Consider the following 20458-nt stretch of genomic DNA (forward strand, 5'->3'; position numbering starts at 1 on the left):
AGGATGCTGATGCGGTTGCACAACCAGAGGTCAGATGCTCATCCAGAACCAACAAGGGCGTTCCGCCACTACGACTGTCCTACTTTGCAGGGTCGGCGTCTCCACCAGAACCTTCCACTTGGGAAGGGGTAGAGCAGATGCCAGCCACAGAAGCCAGTCTCTGGAGGAAAGCCGCGCAGGAGGAGATTGACGCACTGCACAAGAACAAGACCTGGACACTCACAGAATTACCTGCTGGTAAGAAAGCAATTGGGAGCAAATGGGTGTTCAAGGTTAAAAGGGGTTCAGAAGGGGAGGTGCAACGTTACAAAGCAAGACTAGTGGCACAAGGTTTTTCACAGCAATATGGCCACGACTATGACCAAGTCTTTGCACCGACAGTAAGATACAGTAGCGTAAGATTACTTTTAAGCATCGCAGCATCAAAAGGGATGGAGGTGAAACACATCGATATAGCTACTGCGTTTTTGCATGGGGAAATTTCTGAGGAAATTTACATGAAGCAGCCTAAAGGTTTTATAAAGCCAAATGAGGCACATTTGGTTTGCAAGCTTCAAAAGGGACTGTATGGTTTAAAACAAGCAGCCAGAGCCTGGAACTTGAAATTGCATGGAATGCTGGTGAAACTTGGGTACAAGCAAGGTGAAGCTGACAAGTGTTTGTACACTAAGCAGAGTAATGGACAATTTTCTTATATTCTTGCCTTCGTTGACGACCTTTTAATCGCAACGTCAAATGACAGGGATTATAAAAATGTAGTCCAGCACCTCAACAAGGAAGTGCAAGTGAAGGAATTAGGACCAGTTGAGTATTACCTTGGGATTCAAGTGGAAAGAGAACAGGATGGTTCATTTCTACTTAATCAAAAGCAAAAGATAATTGAACTGTTGGAGAGTATGCAATTGCAGGATGCAAAACCCGTCGACACCCCGATGGCTACAGACTTCTTAAAGAACCAAGAGGATTCGAAGCTGCTGCCAAACAACACAGAGTATCGTTCAGCAATTGGTAAACTTTTGTATTTAGTTACCACGTGCAGACCTGATTTAGCCAATGCAGTAGGGATTCTCAGCAGGAAAGTGAGTAGTCCCACTGAGCATGATTGGGTTGGTGTGAAGAGGGTGGTTCGATATCTTAAGGGTACAATGGATTGTAAATTAAAGTTACCAGCTGTCAGTGACCCTAAACTCATTGGGTACACTGATGCTGACTGGGCGGGTGATAATTCTGATTATAAATCCACAAGCGGGCATGTCTTTATGTATGGGGGCAGAGCTATCACATGGGGCAGTTATAAACAGAAATGTATAGCTTTATCGTCTACAGAATCGGAATATGTTGCGGCTACAGAAGCGTGCAGAGAGATTTCCTGGCTGGACCAACTCCTAACAGACTTTGGCGTGGAGAGAAAGGAACCTATAAGCCTGCTGGAGGACAACCAAAGCTGTCTAAAGCTGGCGCAGAATGAGAAGTTCCTAGCACGCTCAAAACACATTGGGGTCAGGTACCACTACGTTCGCCAGATGATACAAGATGGACTTGTCGAACTGTCGTACTGCTGCACATCGGAGATGACAGCAGACATCCTAACAAAACCCCTGCCAAGACAGAGTTTCCAGAACCTGCGTGTCAAGCTGGGACTCTTGGGTGGTTGAATAAAGTTGCTTATGTTTTGTTTTGTATGTAATGAATGTTGTGAATTGCCTGAGAAGGGGTTTGTGGGATGGAACACTGGGGCAGACAAGTCACAACAGTTCCTAGAGTGTCCACTAACAGGAACTCACCTGGAGGGACACCTGACTACAGGTCAGTTCCTGTTCCCTCAGACATGCAAATGAGTTGGATTAGACAAAAGCCCTAGCCTGCAATCACTCTCTCTCTTAGCTACTTCCTCCCTCGATGAGGACACATCTCCAGAGAATCTCTAGTTAGCATGGTTCTCACTCTAGGCCTGCAGCCAAGAGTGAGACCAAATGGAGTCTTACTTTACTAAGTAGTCTCTAGATGTATATATACTTGTAACTTTTCTAAGCAAGCCTGCCTTTCTGAGATTATGCTGTAACTCAGGATGAAACTGTAAGTAAACTCTATCTTATTTTATAAACACTGTGTTGTGTATTTCTTTTAAGAGGGACAAAGGGGACCTTTGCCAGGAAGTGTAATATTGAACTATAAAGTGTAATATTGTTATAGAGATTCTAGCGAATCTAACGCACATGCTTTGCTGCGCACAAAAGGGGAATGTCACTCTGCTAATATTGGAAGCTTGCTAACACAAGCTTGGATAGGATCTATCTAATAATATATCCTAATCCACATCCCTAACATTCCCATAAGTTGGACGCGAGTGGGGAGTGATATGTCCCACCTTCTTTCCTTATGTCACCTAAAGGCTTGTGTGTCTCAATATTTTCAGCCACCTCTTTTTTTAAAAAAAAATCATCTTAGAGCCTCAGCAGCTTTAAACTTCCAAATTGGCTTCCAGAAAGGGCATAAGCTGCAGACACACAATATGTGGAGTGCTCTTGTTGACAATGTTCCTTTCCCACTCAGTATTCTGCTTCCTGGTCCAGGAATCAGTCAGCATTCCATGGCCACTGAGCATGCTCAGTCTTCATTGGGCTGTTTTGCATATCCCCCCCCATTGGATTTTAAAAAACAAACCCAGTTTTTGGTACTTCTGCAAACCTTGATTCCCCCACTCCCAAGCCTGCTGATACTTTCCATTTTTTTTCCGTATGAGTGGTCACATTCTAACTAAATAAACAATCGCATTCACAGTCTGAACATCAGAATTAGAGGGAAGGATTAAAATGACACTAGACGACCTCAACACATTTGCACAATCAGACGCATATACATACATGTGCCTAAACGTGGATGTCCTGAACAATATATTGCATTTGAGGCATCAGTGGACAGTTCACCAGTATACCGTCTCATCACAGTGAGTAAGAAGACCATGACAAATATGGCTGTGTTTACCTATGAAACACTGGCAGTATAGAACGAGTATCGCGAGCCAAAAGGTGCTCATAAATAGCCTGTAACAACAACTCTGTTCTTCTGAGATTGAGGTCACTCAGAGCTACGGTGCAGAGGAAGAAGCAGATGGATCAGATTAGGTGCCCTGCATCTAATCCCATTTATTGAGGGCTATATATATATGATTGATCAAACTGAAAGTCATGTGTCTTGTGCATTGGAAAATAGGTGCTAATGCAAAGCTGCAACCTAGCGCCTGGGGACACCTATGGTCTTCTTCTGCCGCACTATTGGTAAACAATAGTGTTCGGCAGTGTTCGGCAGTGGAATTTGCTGCCAAGGAGTGTGGTAGAGTCTCCTTCTTCGGAGGTCTTTAAGCGGAGGCTTGACAGCCATCTGTCAGGAATGTTTTGATGGTGTTTCCTGCTTGGCAGGGGGTTGGATTGGATGGCCCTTGTGGTCTCTTCCAACTCTATGATTCTAAATTATTTCATTGGCTCAGACTCTATGATTCTAAATTATTTCATTGGCTCAGACTGGCTCATCCAACCCTATGCCTAAGCAGGGAGGAAACAGGACATAGTCCAAGATCTGACCTGGACTAGATGTTTCTACAGTGGAGTCACTGTGGGGTAATGGATAGAGATCTGTACTGGAGAGATGTAGGTTCAAATGTTCACTTTAGCCATAAAGATCATCGAGTGTCCTTGACCTAGTTACCATCCCTCAGCATAAGGGACAACCTCCTGTGTATCTGTTGCCCCAAGCTCTTTTGAAGAAAGTGTGCAGTACAAATGTAATAAAGGTTTGGGCTTGGTTACTGTGACCCCACTGGGCCCACAATCTTCAAGCACATTCAAAATGATGTTTTTGAGATAAACCAGTCTTCACTGAGATATGCTTTGAGGAATTTCTTGCACTATATACCTTCTTGAAGCAAGAGCTGCAGAAATTTCCTGCACTTTTGTCCAGCTTCATGGTAATAATTAGGTCCAGGGACCTCACCTTTGCTACACCCTTGTTCAAATTAATTGAAACAAAGCATGTTTTCTATCTTACTCATAATCCTGTACTCAAAACAAACACAAAAAGTTAGTTGATCATCATGGTTTCAGAAGCCTGAAGCCAATAGAAGGAATGATGCGCTCGCCATAATATATTGCGGTTCTACGAAAGAGTGTTATTCCAGAGCTGGAAAAGATATCCCTGATGGTACTGGGATATTGCAGCAGGAGCTAGCCCCCTGTCACACATCGAAAGTGGTGAAGAAATTCATGACAGAGCAGCAAATACAGGTACTTGATTGGCCAGGGAATTCCCCAGATGTAAATCCCACTAAGAATTTGTGGGCTATATGCAAAAGTTGCCTCTGTACTATACGACTATGTACGACTGTACAACTATGGAGAAGCTCATTCAGGCACTGATTCAAGTGTGGCACAGGGATCCGAAAATCAACAGTGACTGTTTGAAACTAGTAGACTCCATGCCAAATCATGTTCAAATGCTGCTTAAAAATAGCGGAGGTCATATCCGTTACTAATGTACATATATGTGAGTTTTGTACATGTGAGTTTTGTACAATAAACTACTAAATTCATTGTTTGTTTCAATTAATTTGCACAAGGGTGTATTATGTAGCAACCACCTTTCTCATTTTTAATTTTATTTTATTTTATTTTAGCCAGATCATCAGTTGCTCAGAAGAAATGTAGCATCACTTCAGTTCATTGCTAGACATGGACAGGATCTCACACACCTGCTCAAACAACTAACATTAGTCACTGCTGTAATAGGAGCCCCAAAGAGAAGCCAGAGCTTCTAAGCCTTAGACAGACACATTGCAGCCTAGAAAAGAAACCAGGTAATAAGGGTGGGTGGGACAGCTTTTCCTACCTGCTTATTAAGTCTCTGCTGCTGAGGGCTCCCAAGTTCTTCACTTGCACTGAGGGAAGATGGAGAGGAAGACAGGGAAAGCAAATATGAAGCATTAGACAGACTTACTTTAGGTTATTACCTGAAGATATTTATGGAGGAATTCCTAGCCATGTCATGATACCCTCCAATCATTAAATGAGCCTGAGCACAGCCATGGTGCCCAGAAACTATGTGCGATCCTTTCTCATGTCAGCAGGTGGCATTATAGCTTATCTAGGGTGCTTCCAGAAATTCATGGGTGCTTCCAAAAGGAATTTTATTGTGGAATCAGTGCTGCTCATGCCCACAAGTTTTTTTGTATTTTCCACATGACTGGTGTGATGGCTCTCCAACACAGCTCCTCAAAGACAGTGCAGTTGCAGCTCTGAATAAGAGATAGTTCTAATTCCTAGACTGTCCCATGTGGATTTGTAAACACCAGAGCTTCTTGGAGGAGCCGCCTCTGTCACTAGACTATGATGGCTAGTGGTCTGACTCCTTGGGATGTCAAGAGAGCCCTGAAGAGAGATGCCCACCATAGAAACCTCATTACCCCAAACAAGCCAATAGCTGGAGCAGAAGGCAGTGGCCCTATAACTAGCCGAAAGGCAGCCCTCAGTGGATGGGGCCTCCTGTCAGTGATGACATAGCTTCATTATAAAACCAAGACTTTGCTAAGGCAACTTGGATCTTTGGTTTCAGCTGCATGAGCACTCTCCATGGTCCTGAACCCACACCTTGGACTACCTCCAAGGTGCTGGCTCCTTTGAAACCATAAACTTCTGACCTCCCCTTGCTTGGGCCACCACACCTTCTTGGTGGTGGGCATCCCTGTGAATCACAACAAATGCCAGTAACAATAGAGATTTCTAGGATGGCGTCAAAACCCATCACACTAATAATACTTAGCATTTATATCATGCTGTAAAGAGCTTCACATCCATTGACTTGTCCAAATCCTTACATCAGCCCTGTAGATCTGGGATGGGGAACCTGTGGCCCTCTGGATGTTGGTGAACATCCATCTGCACCAGAAAGTGTGTGGATGATGGGAGTTGTAGTGGGGATTTACTGGTAGTCGACTGATAAATACTGGTAAACTTCAGGGGGGTCACAGGTTCCCCATCTTTGCTCTAGGTAGATTAGCAGACATGATGGTGGCAGGGGGAGGCTCAGGCTGAGAGCTTGTGTCTTGCCTGAGTGACCAGGTGGGTTCATGGTTGAGATGAGAGTCCCACTAGGGTCTTCCTCACTCTCTTACCACCACTGTGTATTTAAAAGTTACCCCCTTCACAATACACCCAATTTCTTGGTGCTGACCTTTGCCCAGTCAGCTTTTTAGCTATTTACATACCTGCACTATTCAATAAAAAAGTAATATTTTTGTCATGCACCCCAACATTAAATTAAATACAGAATCATCTCAAGGAAATATCTTAGAGCTTTGTGAAGATGTCAGGACAGCACAGAATTTGGTTAATTTTCATTATATTGCACACCACAAATTCAGACACTTTCAGGGGCAGTTTTTTTTTTTTGTAAAACCCGTCCAAAATCCTACATTACATTGTTTCATGACTCAGCTTAGTAAATGTCCTCTGAGTATTGCTATGGCCTAAAGGTAGGTTAGATATTTCTCTAAGCAGTAGCCTTGGTATTTAATGGACACATAACAAAGACAGCTGGAAAGTACCAATAAATGCAATATCATTCTGAATGGCAGTAGCCTATCTTTTAGCTGGATTTTGGATGTGGGAGCCTATCGTTAGCTATATTTCTGTACTGTTTTGAACAGTACTTTTAATTGTTTTTATGCTGCATTTGTAAATTGCCATGAGACTCACATGAAAGCAAATTAATAAAATAATAACATTAACTGGATCCAATGAGAGCCAAAGGAGCAAGGCCTTGCAATTCAAAGAACAGAACACTGGGATGAACTTTCATTTTTGTTTTGGTTCTGCTATATTCCCTTAGTACCTATAAATTAAATGGAATTTAAGCTGCAGGAGGGGAACTCTTGGTGATGCATATATACTTCATACCAAACTGTGTGACGGAAGAAATACTGATTAAAGTATAAATCAACTCCCTCCCCCAATTCAGATTCAGATTATGCCTCTTTAAAGTACAACATATTCCACAACATAATTTAACGTAAAATTCAATCAACTATAATGTACAATGCTAAATTTTCCTTTACAGCGATCATTGCTTTGTATAACCTAAGATCAAAACAAATGACTCAATTAATTAGATCCACATTTCATTTTTTCTTATTTTGCCTAACTCTTCTTCTGCAAGGATAATAATATCATATTTCTAGAATCTCATTACAATTCAAGCCTAAGAGCTAAGAATGTTTTCAAACACAGAGGCTCAAAGCGCTTTTTGTTCATTAGATTTATATTCAGGCCAGAGATTGATGGTACACTTCCATGTGATTACCATAGGACATCTAACCCACTTGGTCCCAATGTGCCAGAAAGCTGATTTTGTTCCCTGTGAAGGTGTCCAGCATACGGAAAATATGTGTGTCCTTCCTCCCCTCCAACAGATTCATCTTTTTCTTTTTTTAAATGGTCTTCTTTGTCTGCCCTAGAACAGAATATATCACCCCTTACAGAGAGCTTCCCCACCATGCCTACCATGGTGAGGTAAGAAGGACCTTAGGACATTCACTGGGTGCCTGCTGAGGTTCATGGCCCTGAAAGGGACTCACGGCTGATCCCTGAAACCTCCCAACCCTACTCTTCCTTCTCTTTCTTGTTGCCATTGCCTGTTCTCCCACGACCTCTGAGCATGCAAGCAGTGACTGAGCAGTATCCTCCACTAGCCTTGCACTTGCCCTCTGGGGAATTGTGTGGATGGAGCCCAATGGAAGAGGTCAAGCAAATGCATGGCAATGACAGTGCTGAGGAAGAGTCGGTGGTGAGGCGACTTGAGAGCAGGGATGAGTGGGAGCATCTTACTTAAGCCTCCCCCCCCCCACAAAATAAAGACCCTGGAGCCTGGACTGAAGGACCTGATAAACTAGGGCCCCTTCTCACTTCCTGCTCAGGTTGCCAGGAGTCACCCCTAGTGACTACCTACTCATGCCTAAGGGTGGAGGGTCCTTGTACTTACCCATCTGATGTCCACACCTCACGGAGGATGTCTGACTGGAGGGGCATTGCTAGCAGCCAGTCTCCCTAATTTATTTCAGAGGTCCTTGGTCCAGGTGGGAGCAGGAATGCAGACCTGGGATTCAAAGCCACTTCTCTTGCAGACCTGTGGGAAAGACTGCTCCCCCCCTCTTTCCCTCCCCGGTGCTGCCTTGATCAAAGAAACCTGTACAAGAAGCTGTTTGGTGTGAAAATCAAATGGAAGGCTTCAATGCAGCCGGCCTGTGGGTGCTCTCCTTTGCCTTTCCCATCGCCCTGTTCTTGCAAGGCAGCTCTAGCACTTCGTTCTGAGTATCTCCCCCCACAGTTTGAAATTAAATCCTTGATTTATATACACTGTGCAGCGGCATATAACTTCAGCATGGGCTTCTTTGGCAACCGAGAGAGAAGTTGGCGATGCCTCCGTGAAGCAGGTGATGAGAGGGAGTTGGGAAGCAGAGGAGATGATTAACTTTTTTATTTCTTCAAACTAGGTAATAGGATTTCAGGGGCTGACGGACTGCCAGCCAGGCCTCCTGGGAGATCTGTAGAATGGAACATCTGTCACTGTAATTCATTTAAACAGGGCCATGGGAAGATTATTGTAACTATGCAACACTGTGTCTGCCTTGCCAAGGACTGGTGCAAATTGTGTGAACCCATAGATCCAGGGTGGAACTTTGCATGCCTGTGTGCCAGAGTCTCCCCCCACCCCCCCACCCCCCATTCACAGTCTAGGACAACTTTTCAGTTGCATCTCTCCATAGCAAAACTGTACACACACCATACGTTTAAAAACATATGACTTCCCCCCAAAGAATCCTGGGAACTATAGTTAAGGGTGCTGGGAATTGTAGCTCTGTGAGGGGGCAAACTACAGTTCCCAGGATTCTTTGGGGGATGTCATAGTGCATACGTAGCCCAGGATGCAAATGGAGGAAGAGTTTGACCCTGGAGTTGGAGCCACAATATCTGAAATAATGAAAATAATAATAATAATAATAATAATAATAATAATAATAATAATAATATATTATTTATACCCCGCCCATCTGGCTGGGTTTCCCCCAGCCACTCTGGGCGGCTTCCAACAGAAAAATGAAATAAAAGAATCTATTAAACATTAAAAGCCTCCCTAAACAGGGCTGCCTTCAGATGTCTTCTAAAAATCTAGTAGCTGTCTTTCTCTTTGACATCTGATGGGAGGGCGTTCCACAGGGTGGGTGCCACTACCGAGAAGGCCCTCTGCCTGGTTCCCTGCAACTTGGCTTCTTGCAACAAGGGAACCGCCAGAAGACCCTCGGCGCTGGACCTCAGTGTCCGGGCAGAATGATGGGGGTGGAGACGCTCCTTCAGGTATACTGGACCGAGGCCATTTAGGGCTTTAAAGGTCAGCACCAACACTTTGAACTGTGCTCGAAAACGTACTGGGAGCCAATGTAGATCTTTCAAGACCGGTGTTAAAATCAATGCGGGTGGGGAAAATGTCCAAATGAAAGCATATGAAATGTCAGGTACAGTAATTCATTACATAGGATGGTGATTAAGATTCTCTATTATTGGCCAAAACAGATATAAATGGGAATTTAAAATGCCATAGATTGCTTTATTAGCCAAAGGCCTGAGATAAGAGGAATGTTTTTGCCTGAGACCTCAAGATATGTAGCGAAGATGCCAGGCAAGCTTCCCCATACCTGCCTAGAACTATTCTTCAGTTTGCTTTAGTCTGTTTCCCATGCTTTTCATAAATCAGCCCTAGAGCCTCTTATCTATTTATATAAGACTGAATAAGTCTTGAAACCAAACCTTTCTCCCTGTCGCCACCATTTACCAGGTTAGAGTGTTGGACTAGGGCCTGGGAGACCAGGGTTCAAATCCCCAGTTGGACATGAAGCTTGGGCCAGTCACTGCCTCTCTGCCTAACCTACCTCGAAGGGTTGTTGTGGGAATTTAATGAGGAGGGGGAGGACCATGCACAACACCTTGATCTCCTTGGAGGAAAAGGTAGGGAAATAAATGCAATAAATAAATACAACACAAAACAACACCATAGAATAAATTGCATTCTAATGGCATGTACAGCCGGTTGTGGAAATGCTGTTCCTCAGCAGCACTGAAGATCCTCATGCGGAAGCAGCCCCTGTTTATATTTGCCTAGCAGAAAACAGACTTATTAGCAATGTCTCCCAACTGGAAAGGAAATCTGCTTGCCAGGCTCTCTTCCCAAGGAATTCCCTCCATTCTTTTTGAAGCTTTCTGTTTTAGACGCTTCAGTGATGGTGAAAGTGTACTTTATTTGATCAAGCATTTCTGCTGAAGTGGCTTCATCTGGAGATTAGGGGAGCTATTCTGAGAGCTTCAGCAGAGCTGTGCTCAGCCTCTTCAGTGCAAGATTTCAGCCCTGATCGCCTTAGGAGAGACGCAGGCTGACCAACAAGGGCTATACAGTGTGCGGCAACTTCCTGACACATTAACTCCATCCTGACCTGCTGCTCTAGAATAGCTAGGTAATAAACAGACTCTCCGCTCAACAAGCTTACCCCAGTTTTGAAGATGATGGATAGAGCCGAAAAAAACATTCACAAGTATTAATACTCCCCCAAATTGCCACTTTCTCCCAAATTATAAAAGAGAAACACAGAATGCCAATTTCGTATTTTGAAAATGGAATTTGTACCTTGACATCTCCTTATTTTCATAAGGTTCACTTATGTAATCTCAAAAAACTGTCAGCTGTCAAATGCTAAATACCGCTGTGTGTTATTTATCAAATGCCACCAGGGTATTTTCCATTCCAGTTCACAGGATTTGGAAAACATTGCCTAACTCTGTGCTATGAAGGCCAGATCTTCCACACATCAGCTCTCACACAATCCAGATGACAGCATGTCAGGCACAGAGTCAGTGCATCATAAAGCCAGATGACTCAACCAGACAAGAGAAAGTTGCTCCTTACAGTGGAATTCCCTCAACCTCAAATTATCACTGGATAATTTGACTGCAGATGGAGGAAGAGCTCTGGTAAAACCCCACCCACCAAGTCTTCCAAAAGGGGTGTGTGTGTAAGAAGCATGAAACTGTTTCAAAGAAAGAAGTGTTTTGTTGGAATTGCAGAACTACAAAAGAGCTAAGAAGAGTACTACCCTATAAAAGCCCCCTGGCATGAACACATATTGAAATGAATCAGAGCAATGGAGAACCCCATAGTTCACCAACATTTTAAGGCGAGGGGAAGCATTTCAAAGCACAATGGGGGGGGGGGGCTGACTTCAGTACACTCTAGGGTGAAAATGTGAACATACCCATAGTTAACCTAGTACAGCGAGATAGTTTATGACAAAAATATATTTGTATTTCCTATCAGTGGGATAGATATCACAGTGCTTGTTGCTGAAAACAAATGGTTTCAAACTCTATCATTCTAGGATATATACATACCAGACAGTTAAACTAGTTTCAGAGTCACTTCTTCTCCCAAGGCAAGTCCATGATGGAGCTTTGTGAGGGAGTGTGTGTGTGTGTGTGTTAGCCCTCCCTCCCAGCCATATCCCCAAACTACAATTCCCAGGATTCTTTGGGGCAGGGATGTGGAACTTGTGGCCTTCCAGATGTTGCTGAACTGCAGCTCTCATAATCCTCGACTTGGGCCACGATGGCTGGGGCTGTTGGGAGTTGGAGTCTAACCATATGCAGAGTGCCACTCCACTCCCAAGCTTTAGAAGAAATCTGGGCACAGAACTGGCAGTGGAGCAGTGCCCCATTTGCACTAACCATTTACCACAACTGTGATTCACAGCCTTGTTCTCATCACCTCCCTCTGGATCTTGGTGAAGATGCCGAGATATAGCTACGTGCATCTTCCAACTTCTCTCCTTCCATGGAGTTAATTTACAGCAGCCAGCTTTTGGTCTTTTTTCCCAATTAGTTGCATCTTTACCCCACTAGGTGGCAGTTTACTACCATCAACTTCAGCTACCTACAAGGAATTTTGTGATGTGTGGGCAGAGGTGTGGGGGGGGGGGAGAGCTGAAGAACCAAAGTCCCTTCTGTACAATGGCAGAGCAGTTGTTCTCTGTCCTTCCAGCTTAGAACAATGTTATACTTACGGTACAATTTCATTCTGAACTGTGCCCATGTGCTGCCTTAATGTTCCAGGTGGACACTTCCTTCACACAACACCTACTTGAGCACTGGGAAGCTCTATTGGCAAAAACATTTCTCTTCTCCCAGGCCTTTGGCTACTTAAAAATCTATGGTCTTCAAAACTGTGTGTGTGGGGAGGGATGTTTACGATTTTTGTTTGTTTATCACGCTATATATTTTTGTGTTTTTATATTGCAAACCACCCTGTGATCTTTGGATGAAGGCTGGTATAGAAATTTAAGTAACTAACTAACTATCCTCAGACCACACCCTGGGAACTTAGACCAGGTATATGGAAATTTTGACTTTCCAGATGTTGTTGAACCACAACTTCCACGTCCCAGCAAGCATGGTCAACGGACAGGGATGGAAATTGTAGCTCAGCAACACCCGAAAGGGTCAAAGGTTGCGCATACCTACACCAGACTTGTTGTGCTTGTTTAGTCGTTTAGTCGTGTCCGACTCTTCGTGACCCCATGGACCATAGCACGCCAGGCACTCCTGTCTTCCACTGCCTCCCGCAGTTCGGTCAAACTCATGTCCGTAGCCTCGAGAACACTGTCCAACCATCTCGTCCTCTGTCGTCCCCTTCTCCTAGTGCCCTCAATCTTTCCCAACATCAGGGTCTTTTCCAAGGATTCTTCTCTTCTCATGAGGTGGCCAAAGTATTGGAGCCTCAGCTTCACGATCTGTCCTTCCAGGGAGCACTCAGGGCTGATTTCCTTAAGAATGGATAGGTTTGATCTTCTAGCAGTCCATGGGACTCTCAAGAGTCTCCTCCAGCACCATAATTCAAAAGCATCAATTCTTCGGCGATCAGCCTTCTTTATGGTCCAGCTCTCACTTCCATACATCACTACTGGGAAAACCATAGCTTTAACTATACGGACCTTTGTCGGCAAGGTGATGTCTCTGCTTTTTAAGATGCTGTCTAGGTTTGTCATTGCTTTTCTCCCAAGAAGCAGGCGTCTTTTAATTTCGTGACTGCTGTCACCATCTGCAGTGATCAAGGAGCCCAAGAAAGTAAAATCTCTCACTGCCTCCATTTCTTCCCCTTCTATTTGCCAGGAGGTGATGGGACCAGTGGCCATGATCTTGGTTTTTTTGATGTTGAGCTTCAGACCATATTTTGCGCTCTCCTCTTTCACCCTCATTAAAAGGTTCTTTAATTCCTCCTCACTTTCTGCCATCAAGGTTGTGTCATCTGCATATCTGAGGTTGTTGATATTTCTTCCGGCAATCTTAATTCCTGCTTGGGATTCATCTAGTCCAGCCTTTCGCATGATGAATTCTGCATATAAGTTAAATAAGCAGGGAGACAATATACAACCTTGTCGTACTCCTTTCCCAATTTTGAACCAATCGGTTGTTCCATATCCAGTTCTAACTGTAGCTTCTTGTCCCACATAGAGATTTCTCAGGAGACAGATGAGGTGATCAGGCACTCCCATTTCTTTAAGAACTTGCCATAGTTTGCTGTGGTCGACACAGTCAAAGGCTTTTGCATAGTCAATGAAGCAGAAGTAGACGTTTTTCTGGAACTCTCTAGCTTTCTCCATAATCCAGCGCATGTTTGCTATTTGGTCTCTGGTTCCTCTGCCCTTTCGAAATCCAGCTTGCACTTCTGGGAGTTCTCGGTCCACATACTGCCTAAGCCTGCCTTGTAGAATTTTAAGCATAACCTTGCTAGCGTGTGAAATGAGGGCAATTGTGCGGTAGTTGGAGCATTCTTTGGCACTACACCAGACTAATGTGTCTATTAGCAGAAGCAATGCCTTAGGCATGCAGCTAGAAAATGTGATTCATTCCCACACTGTTGAGTAACTATAGCTGCGTAGATTAGCAAAACAATTCCTCTCCTGCCACACCATGACTTGACTATTCCATATACTGGTACATTTCCCCCCTTAATTTTTAGAGGCTGAGTCCTTAGTTTGATGGACCATTCAAGCAAGGGACCACTCTTTGCACTGCAGCGTACAGACTCTTGGCATACCATATTCCTGCTTTTGATGTTGAGAAAATATCCCCCAAATCCTGTATTATGGGGGCTGGATATAATGCAGGGGAAGATATCTAACACAGGATTGTGGAAAGGGAGGTGACACTGGGGCTGTGCTTTCCAAGGCAACAAGAACCACATCATGAATTTGCAGTATCCATTTACTTCGTTTTCAGTTCTGAGCACATTGGAATGGCAGTTGCTTTTTTATTTTATTTTAAGGGAATCTAATAAAAGATCTCACAGTCTTGACTGGCACAGCAACAGTTTTTCTCTAATGGGCTGTGAATGCCTTAATGATGTATTCTGTCAGTCTGTCTCTCATACACAAACACCTACCTCTCTCGTTTGTATTGTAATGCAGGACAGAAACCAGATCCATTTCTAAATACTGCAGGCAATGTTGGTTTTACAATGCATCTCAATGTAATACCATGGAAACCCATTTCAAGTACAAGAGGATTCTATGGACCAGTGCTGCTCTTCCATCACCTTGGGCATGAGCTGTGTCGACAGTACAACCCAAAGGGAATTGGGTGGCCAGTCTGCTGGATCATATTTGAGTACTGTGCACTTGACAATGGACATAATTGAAAAGCATCACTATATAAAAGTTCTGCCTGTGGCATATGATCTGTGATTGCCTATTTACACAATGGACATAGTTTGGCAACTTGTACTAGATGGGATCCAGACTCTACTATAACCCCAACTCTGCAGCCAAAATCTCCTTTCTTCTTGAAATAAGCATCTCTACAAAGTGACATTTACACTGAAAATGATATTGTTACCTGTGTCTAGTGAGTCCTCACATTCTTATTCCTTCAGTAGCACCTTAAAGACCAACTAAGTTTATATTTGAAGAAATATCTGAAGAAGTGTATCTGAAGAAGTGTGCATGCACACGAAAGCTCATACCAAAATATAAACTTAGTTGGTCTTTAAGGTGCTACTGAAGGAATTTTTTTATTTTGCTTCGACTCAGACCAACACGGCTACCTACCTGTAACTATTCTTATTCCTGTGCGTTGTAGCAATTTATTCCAACCACTTCTCCCCACCACTTTATTCCAACTTTTTTTGTTACATCGGCTGTTGTAAATAATAAAAAATTTATCTCACTGGGACTTCCAAACATTCATAGGATATTGTTGTACATTGGTCATGCAGTACTCTCCACTCTACAGCACAGAGAATAATAATAAAATATTACTAATTATTATTATTATTATTATTATTATTATTATTATTATTATTATTATTATATTACCCCACCCATCTGGCTGGGTTTCCCCAGCCACTCTGGGCGGCTTCCAGCAGAATATTAAAATACAAGGGCTGCCTTCAGATGTCTTCTAAAAGTCAGATAGTTGTTTATTTCTTTGACATCTGGTGGGAGGGCGTTCCACAGGGTGGGCGTCACTAGCGAGGAGGCCCTCTGCCTGGTTCCCTGTAACTTGGCTTCTCGCAGCGAGGGAACCGCCAAAAGGCCCTCAGCGCTGGACCTCAGTGTCCGGGCAGAACAATGGGGGTGGAGACGCTCCTTCAGGTATACTGGGCCGAGGCTGTTAGGGCTTTAAAGGTCAGCACCAACACTTTGGATTGTGCCTGGAAACGTACTGGGAGCCAAGGTAGGTCTTTCAGGACCAGTGCTATGTGGTCTCAGCGGCCACTCCCAGTCACCAGTCTAGCTGCCAAATTCTGGATTAGTTGTAGTTTCTGGATCACCTTCAAAGGTAGCCCCACGTAGAGTGCATTGCAGTAGTCCAAGTGGGAGATAACCAGAGCATGCACTACTCTGGCGAGACAGTCTGCGTACCAGGTGGAGCTGGTAGACAGCTGCCCTGGACACAGAATTGACCTGTGCCTCCATGGAAAGTGCGAGTCCAAAATGATTCCCAGGCTGCGCATCTGGTCCTTCAGAGGCAGTTGCCCCATTCAAGACCAGGGAGTCCCCCACACCTGCCCTGTATCCCAAGAACCGTACTTCTGTCATGTCATGATTCAGCCTCAATCTGTTAGCCACCATCCATCCTCCAACCGCCTCCAGACACTCATGTGTATGCAGAATTTCATGTGTATGCAGAATGAAGATATAACAAGAAGCTGCTGACTTGAAGTAAGTGTAGAAAAGAAATATGGAAAACACCAAACCACAATATGGTGGAAAAAAGGTCAGATTTTATTTTTATTCCATGTTTTTGACACAAGTAGGGGTAAAACAGTTCCCCCAACACTGATAAGTGCTTTAAGTTTCTGTAAGAGGTGTTCTGAGAAGGCCCCACTCTCCAAGGATATAAAGACAATTAGGACACCCTTGGGACAACCCAGCTCTGCCCCACCCCAGCAGTGTGCCATCTTAAGCAGTATGTAATTGCCTCACTACACCATTTAATAAAAATTGTTCTCATTCATTACCTTCCACTCAGCCACATTAGAAACTGTATTACATTGCTGTGCTATGTTTTAGTGAGAGACATACGGTAGTTCTGCCACACCACCCTTTGCCACTTAAAATTGCACTGGAGGCATGTTCTTCTAATAACTAGACCCTGGTACTAGAAAGAAAACAGGCAATGCTAACAATGCGATTCGGAACAGCTTCTGCTGTACGTGTACATCAGAAAACAATTATTTTGCGTAATGCCAAATTGGCGGAGAGAGCTTGTTTATGACACTTTTTTTACTCTGCAGAAAAGAAAGGTGGGTGAAAGCCGGAAAAAGGTGTTTCTTTCTTTCTTTTTTACTGAATGACTTCTAGTTTATAGCTATTATGTGCGCATTACAGAGGAAAATGCAATATTACTGGACTCCAAGTATATATAAGAAATAGAGGGTGAAGTCTTGATCATCAGTTTTGACCCTCTCATTCTGCTTCAGGTACACGATGCACTTTTTTTTAAAAAAAAGTGGCACATATACATTTAGTCATTCTTCCTCAACTTATTAAAAATGTAAACATGCAAGAAAGATGCAGAACTGCTGTGAGGATTGATGTGCACATATGCGCAATGATCAGCCCCCCCAACACTTGCCAATCTGCAGAACGCAGCTGGCTTTTTCTTTGCTTCAAATCTAACACTGCAGTTTTATGGAACTAGTTTTTAAACATTTGCCCCAAAGAGGAAAATGTATGTTTAAATTGAATATGCCCTCTCCACTCTAAAAATGTTATATGCCTTCTCCCTCAAAATGCGTGAAAACTGAACCCTTCCACAGATTTAATGCTGCAGCTGTGCTCCTTTGTTCCATTTACTGAAAAAGAGGAAATAGATATCACTTGTGGCTATAGACTTATTTTGCCTCCAGCAGAATGGAAGAGAGAGGATTCAGATGTCTGCCTGAGTAGCAATACCTCAAATCCAATTGGTGAGAAATAAATGGACTCTGAAAAACCTGTAGCTTCAGGGAAGGTCTGAATGAAGAGAGAAAAGACAGTGAATGAATTTCACCTTAAGGCCATGGTGTCTGGGCTTCGGTTGCATTTGCAACAGGCTTTGAGGACACTTCAGAATAAGGTACCATTCCCTTCCTCTGTTCCTCTAAAGTGCTGAAGCTGGACTGAAAGCAACTTGTAAAATGCTATTTAGTAGCCCTGCCCTTGTATCAAAGGAGCAAGCCATTTATTCTCCTGAAGGGAGGTACAGAGTCTCTGGCCTGGAGAGGTAGGTGGCTTGCTCTGCATTTTTTTCTGTAAATGGTAATTGAAATTCTCAGTTGCCTCTCTCTTTCAAGGCCACTTCATGTTATTTTTCCCCTGGATGGGGAGATAAGAATTCAGGTTAGAAAAGCTGCATTAAAAAGTAGCATGTGCTATTTCACTGTGGGGGGTGAAAACCAATGTGGCTGGACCAGGATTGTGAGAGATGCCCAAATTTAAAGTGCGGTAAATTATTAGTAGTACAAATACAAAACATCGGAACACTATCGCATGCGCAGACAACCTGGCTTCCCAACACATATGCCCACTGCACTCATGCAACCACCTGTGTATTTTTTACACCTGTCCTGTAGTTTGATTTACCTGTTCACAAGGGGCAACTAACCATTTCCCCTGGGCAAGTGCTATGGCAGCTAACTGCTCCTGCCAATAGCTTCCATAGTTCTGTGCTGTCCCTTTGGGTGCCAAGCATGCAGCTTTATTTCCTGGTATTAAAATTCATACCGGTAGTACTTTAGGGAGAAACAGCACACAAGGCCTGTAGGCTCCGTATCACAGCTCTTTGCATACCAGAGACCCAAGCTGTAAGGGTTGCATGGGAGTACCTTCAACTCTCTATTAAACTACATCTCACCCCCCCCCAAACCCCTTCAACTCCTATAGTTTGTTCTGTGCATTATGTTACTAAAACACCAGTTGCATGTAAGCTGGGAGGGGGTGGACACCTTCCCCCTTAGTAATTTAGATGGCTGCTTTATACAGTTTTCCCAACACTTGCATTAACCTTGTATTATATATATATATGAATGAATGAATGAATGAATGAATGAATGAATGAATGAATGAATGAATGAAGTGGTCTCACATGCCACCTACCATTAAGCAAAGTGCAGTGGCTGTCTCAGGCAGAAGTTTCTGGGTGTTGCAAAAGTTGCCATTTTATTCCAGCAGATAAACATTTGTGGGATTTTCTGCCTCAAATGCCAAAATAACTTGCCTGCCTCGAGTGTATGCATCTTGTCTTTTTGGGAGTGTGGGTACTTGATGTTCCACCTCAGGCAAAACGGTGGGCCAGCCCTGCTCACAAGTATGCGTTCTGAATCCTTAAATAATTTTCAGAGTATACAACATAGTTTCTCTGAGTGTTGCTCCTCTCTGAGCACAATTCTTTGCTGCACACATGTCTGGAGTGGGCTTTCTGATTCTCCTCAATAGAGTGGACAAGAGAAGCTCTATCAGTACAACACAAAACATAGAATCCTGGGCAGGAAGCACATTTTTATATATGCAAAGCAAAGCAAAGCTTAGTAGAGACCTCAATTCACAAGGATATGAAAATTGCCTTAAAGGATTAAATAAAAGTTTATTTATTTCTATTCCCCATAGTGACCAGGTAGATACTGCTGGAAGGGTCACAGGCACGGCATAATGGCGGTGACTTTTCTCTGTTGTTTTTCTCCAACATCTGTTAATTTAGACACACTTTATCTATGATCATGGAAATTTCCAGCTAGTTATTCTAGCTAATAGCCATTCACACCATCTGTGCATCCATCTAACCCACCCTTTTTAACCTTCTACGTAATTTGGCTCTCCCTATTCCAAAGTTTTCAGGATATGTAGTGGTCCAGAAAGTTAACAGAGGGCCAGAAATCCTTTGCATACTATCCTTGTAACATGAGACCTCTGGTAAAATAGCTGCCTACAGTGCTTCATTTTCCAGCTACCAATAATACATTAATACTGCTGTGTCTTGTCATCTTCTTTTTGTGTGTGTTTTATTTGAAGAAAAGCTTTCAAACTGTTAAGGTGCAAGACACATTTAACCCACTGGGATGCTTACCAGGGCCGTCTTAAGCAGGTCGGGCGCCCTGGCACCGTGGTGCACAGATCGCTCCAGCGCCCCCGCCCCGTTTCTTCCCGTGGCTGGTGGGTGGGCGCAGCGTGCTGCGTGGTTTCTGAGCAGCGCCCCCCTGCCAACCCAGCACCCCGCGCCACCCAGCCTACCCCAAGAGCTGGCCCTGATGATTACCAACCTACTTGTTCTTTCAGGTACTGATTTCTTAACTACGTAGGCACTGCAAGGTCATTCTAGCCAGAAAAGAAATTCCATGCAGAATGCAGAAACTTTGCTGACTCGGAGGAATTGTGTTGCAACCAAAATTTTACACCACCAGAAAACAAATAGCAACACAGTTATGGGTCCACAAACGCACATGCCTGCAGCAAGCAAAAAGAGGAATTCCAAGCATGAACAATTTGCCCCCTTCTCTCCATACACTGTTCTGAGGGTTCTCCTGGCCTGCCCCGAAAGCCAATTTGGGGAGGCACAGGGGAGGAGAGTGGGAAAGGCCTGCTACACTAGGATGGGCTTCTGCTGGCAGATCTCATTGGTTGAATCCTACCCATAACTTTTAACCTTAGCAGTTGCAGACACCAAGGGACAGAGGGCTAGGTGTTTATCTCTGAAGTCACACAAGTTCAGAGGTGCTCAGAAACAGTTTTTACTCCTCCTGAGTGCCCCAGAAAACCAAGTCCATCATTATTGCAGGCACAAGCCTGTCCCCTTTTCACAAGTGGGCAACAGGCATGCTCAGTTGTAACCAC

The 20458-nt window shown here is 43.8% G+C and overlaps 1 protein-coding gene across 1 annotated transcript in view; it reads right to left on the reverse strand.

Moving 5' to 3' along the window:
- Window positions 1-8590, reverse strand: part of TULP1 (TUB like protein 1) — a 34757-nt gene extending 26167 nt beyond the window's left edge. Inside the window, exons 1-2 of the mRNA XM_088673334.1 lie at window positions 8029-8590; window positions 4882-4930 (exon numbers count right to left, since the gene is read on the reverse strand). Of these exons, the coding sequence (XP_088529460.1) occupies window positions 4882-4930; window positions 8029-8075 (96 nt within the window). The 5' untranslated portion in view covers window positions 8076-8590. The remainder of the gene's footprint in view (window positions 1-4881; window positions 4931-8028) is intronic.
- Window positions 8591-20458: the final 11868 nt, after the last annotated feature.

Source organism: Zootoca vivipara, chromosome 7 (genome assembly GCF_965207765.1).
Source record: "Zootoca vivipara chromosome 7, rZooViv2.hap1.1, whole genome shotgun sequence".
Classification (NCBI taxonomy): Eukaryota; Metazoa; Chordata; class Lepidosauria; order Squamata; family Lacertidae; genus Zootoca; species Zootoca vivipara.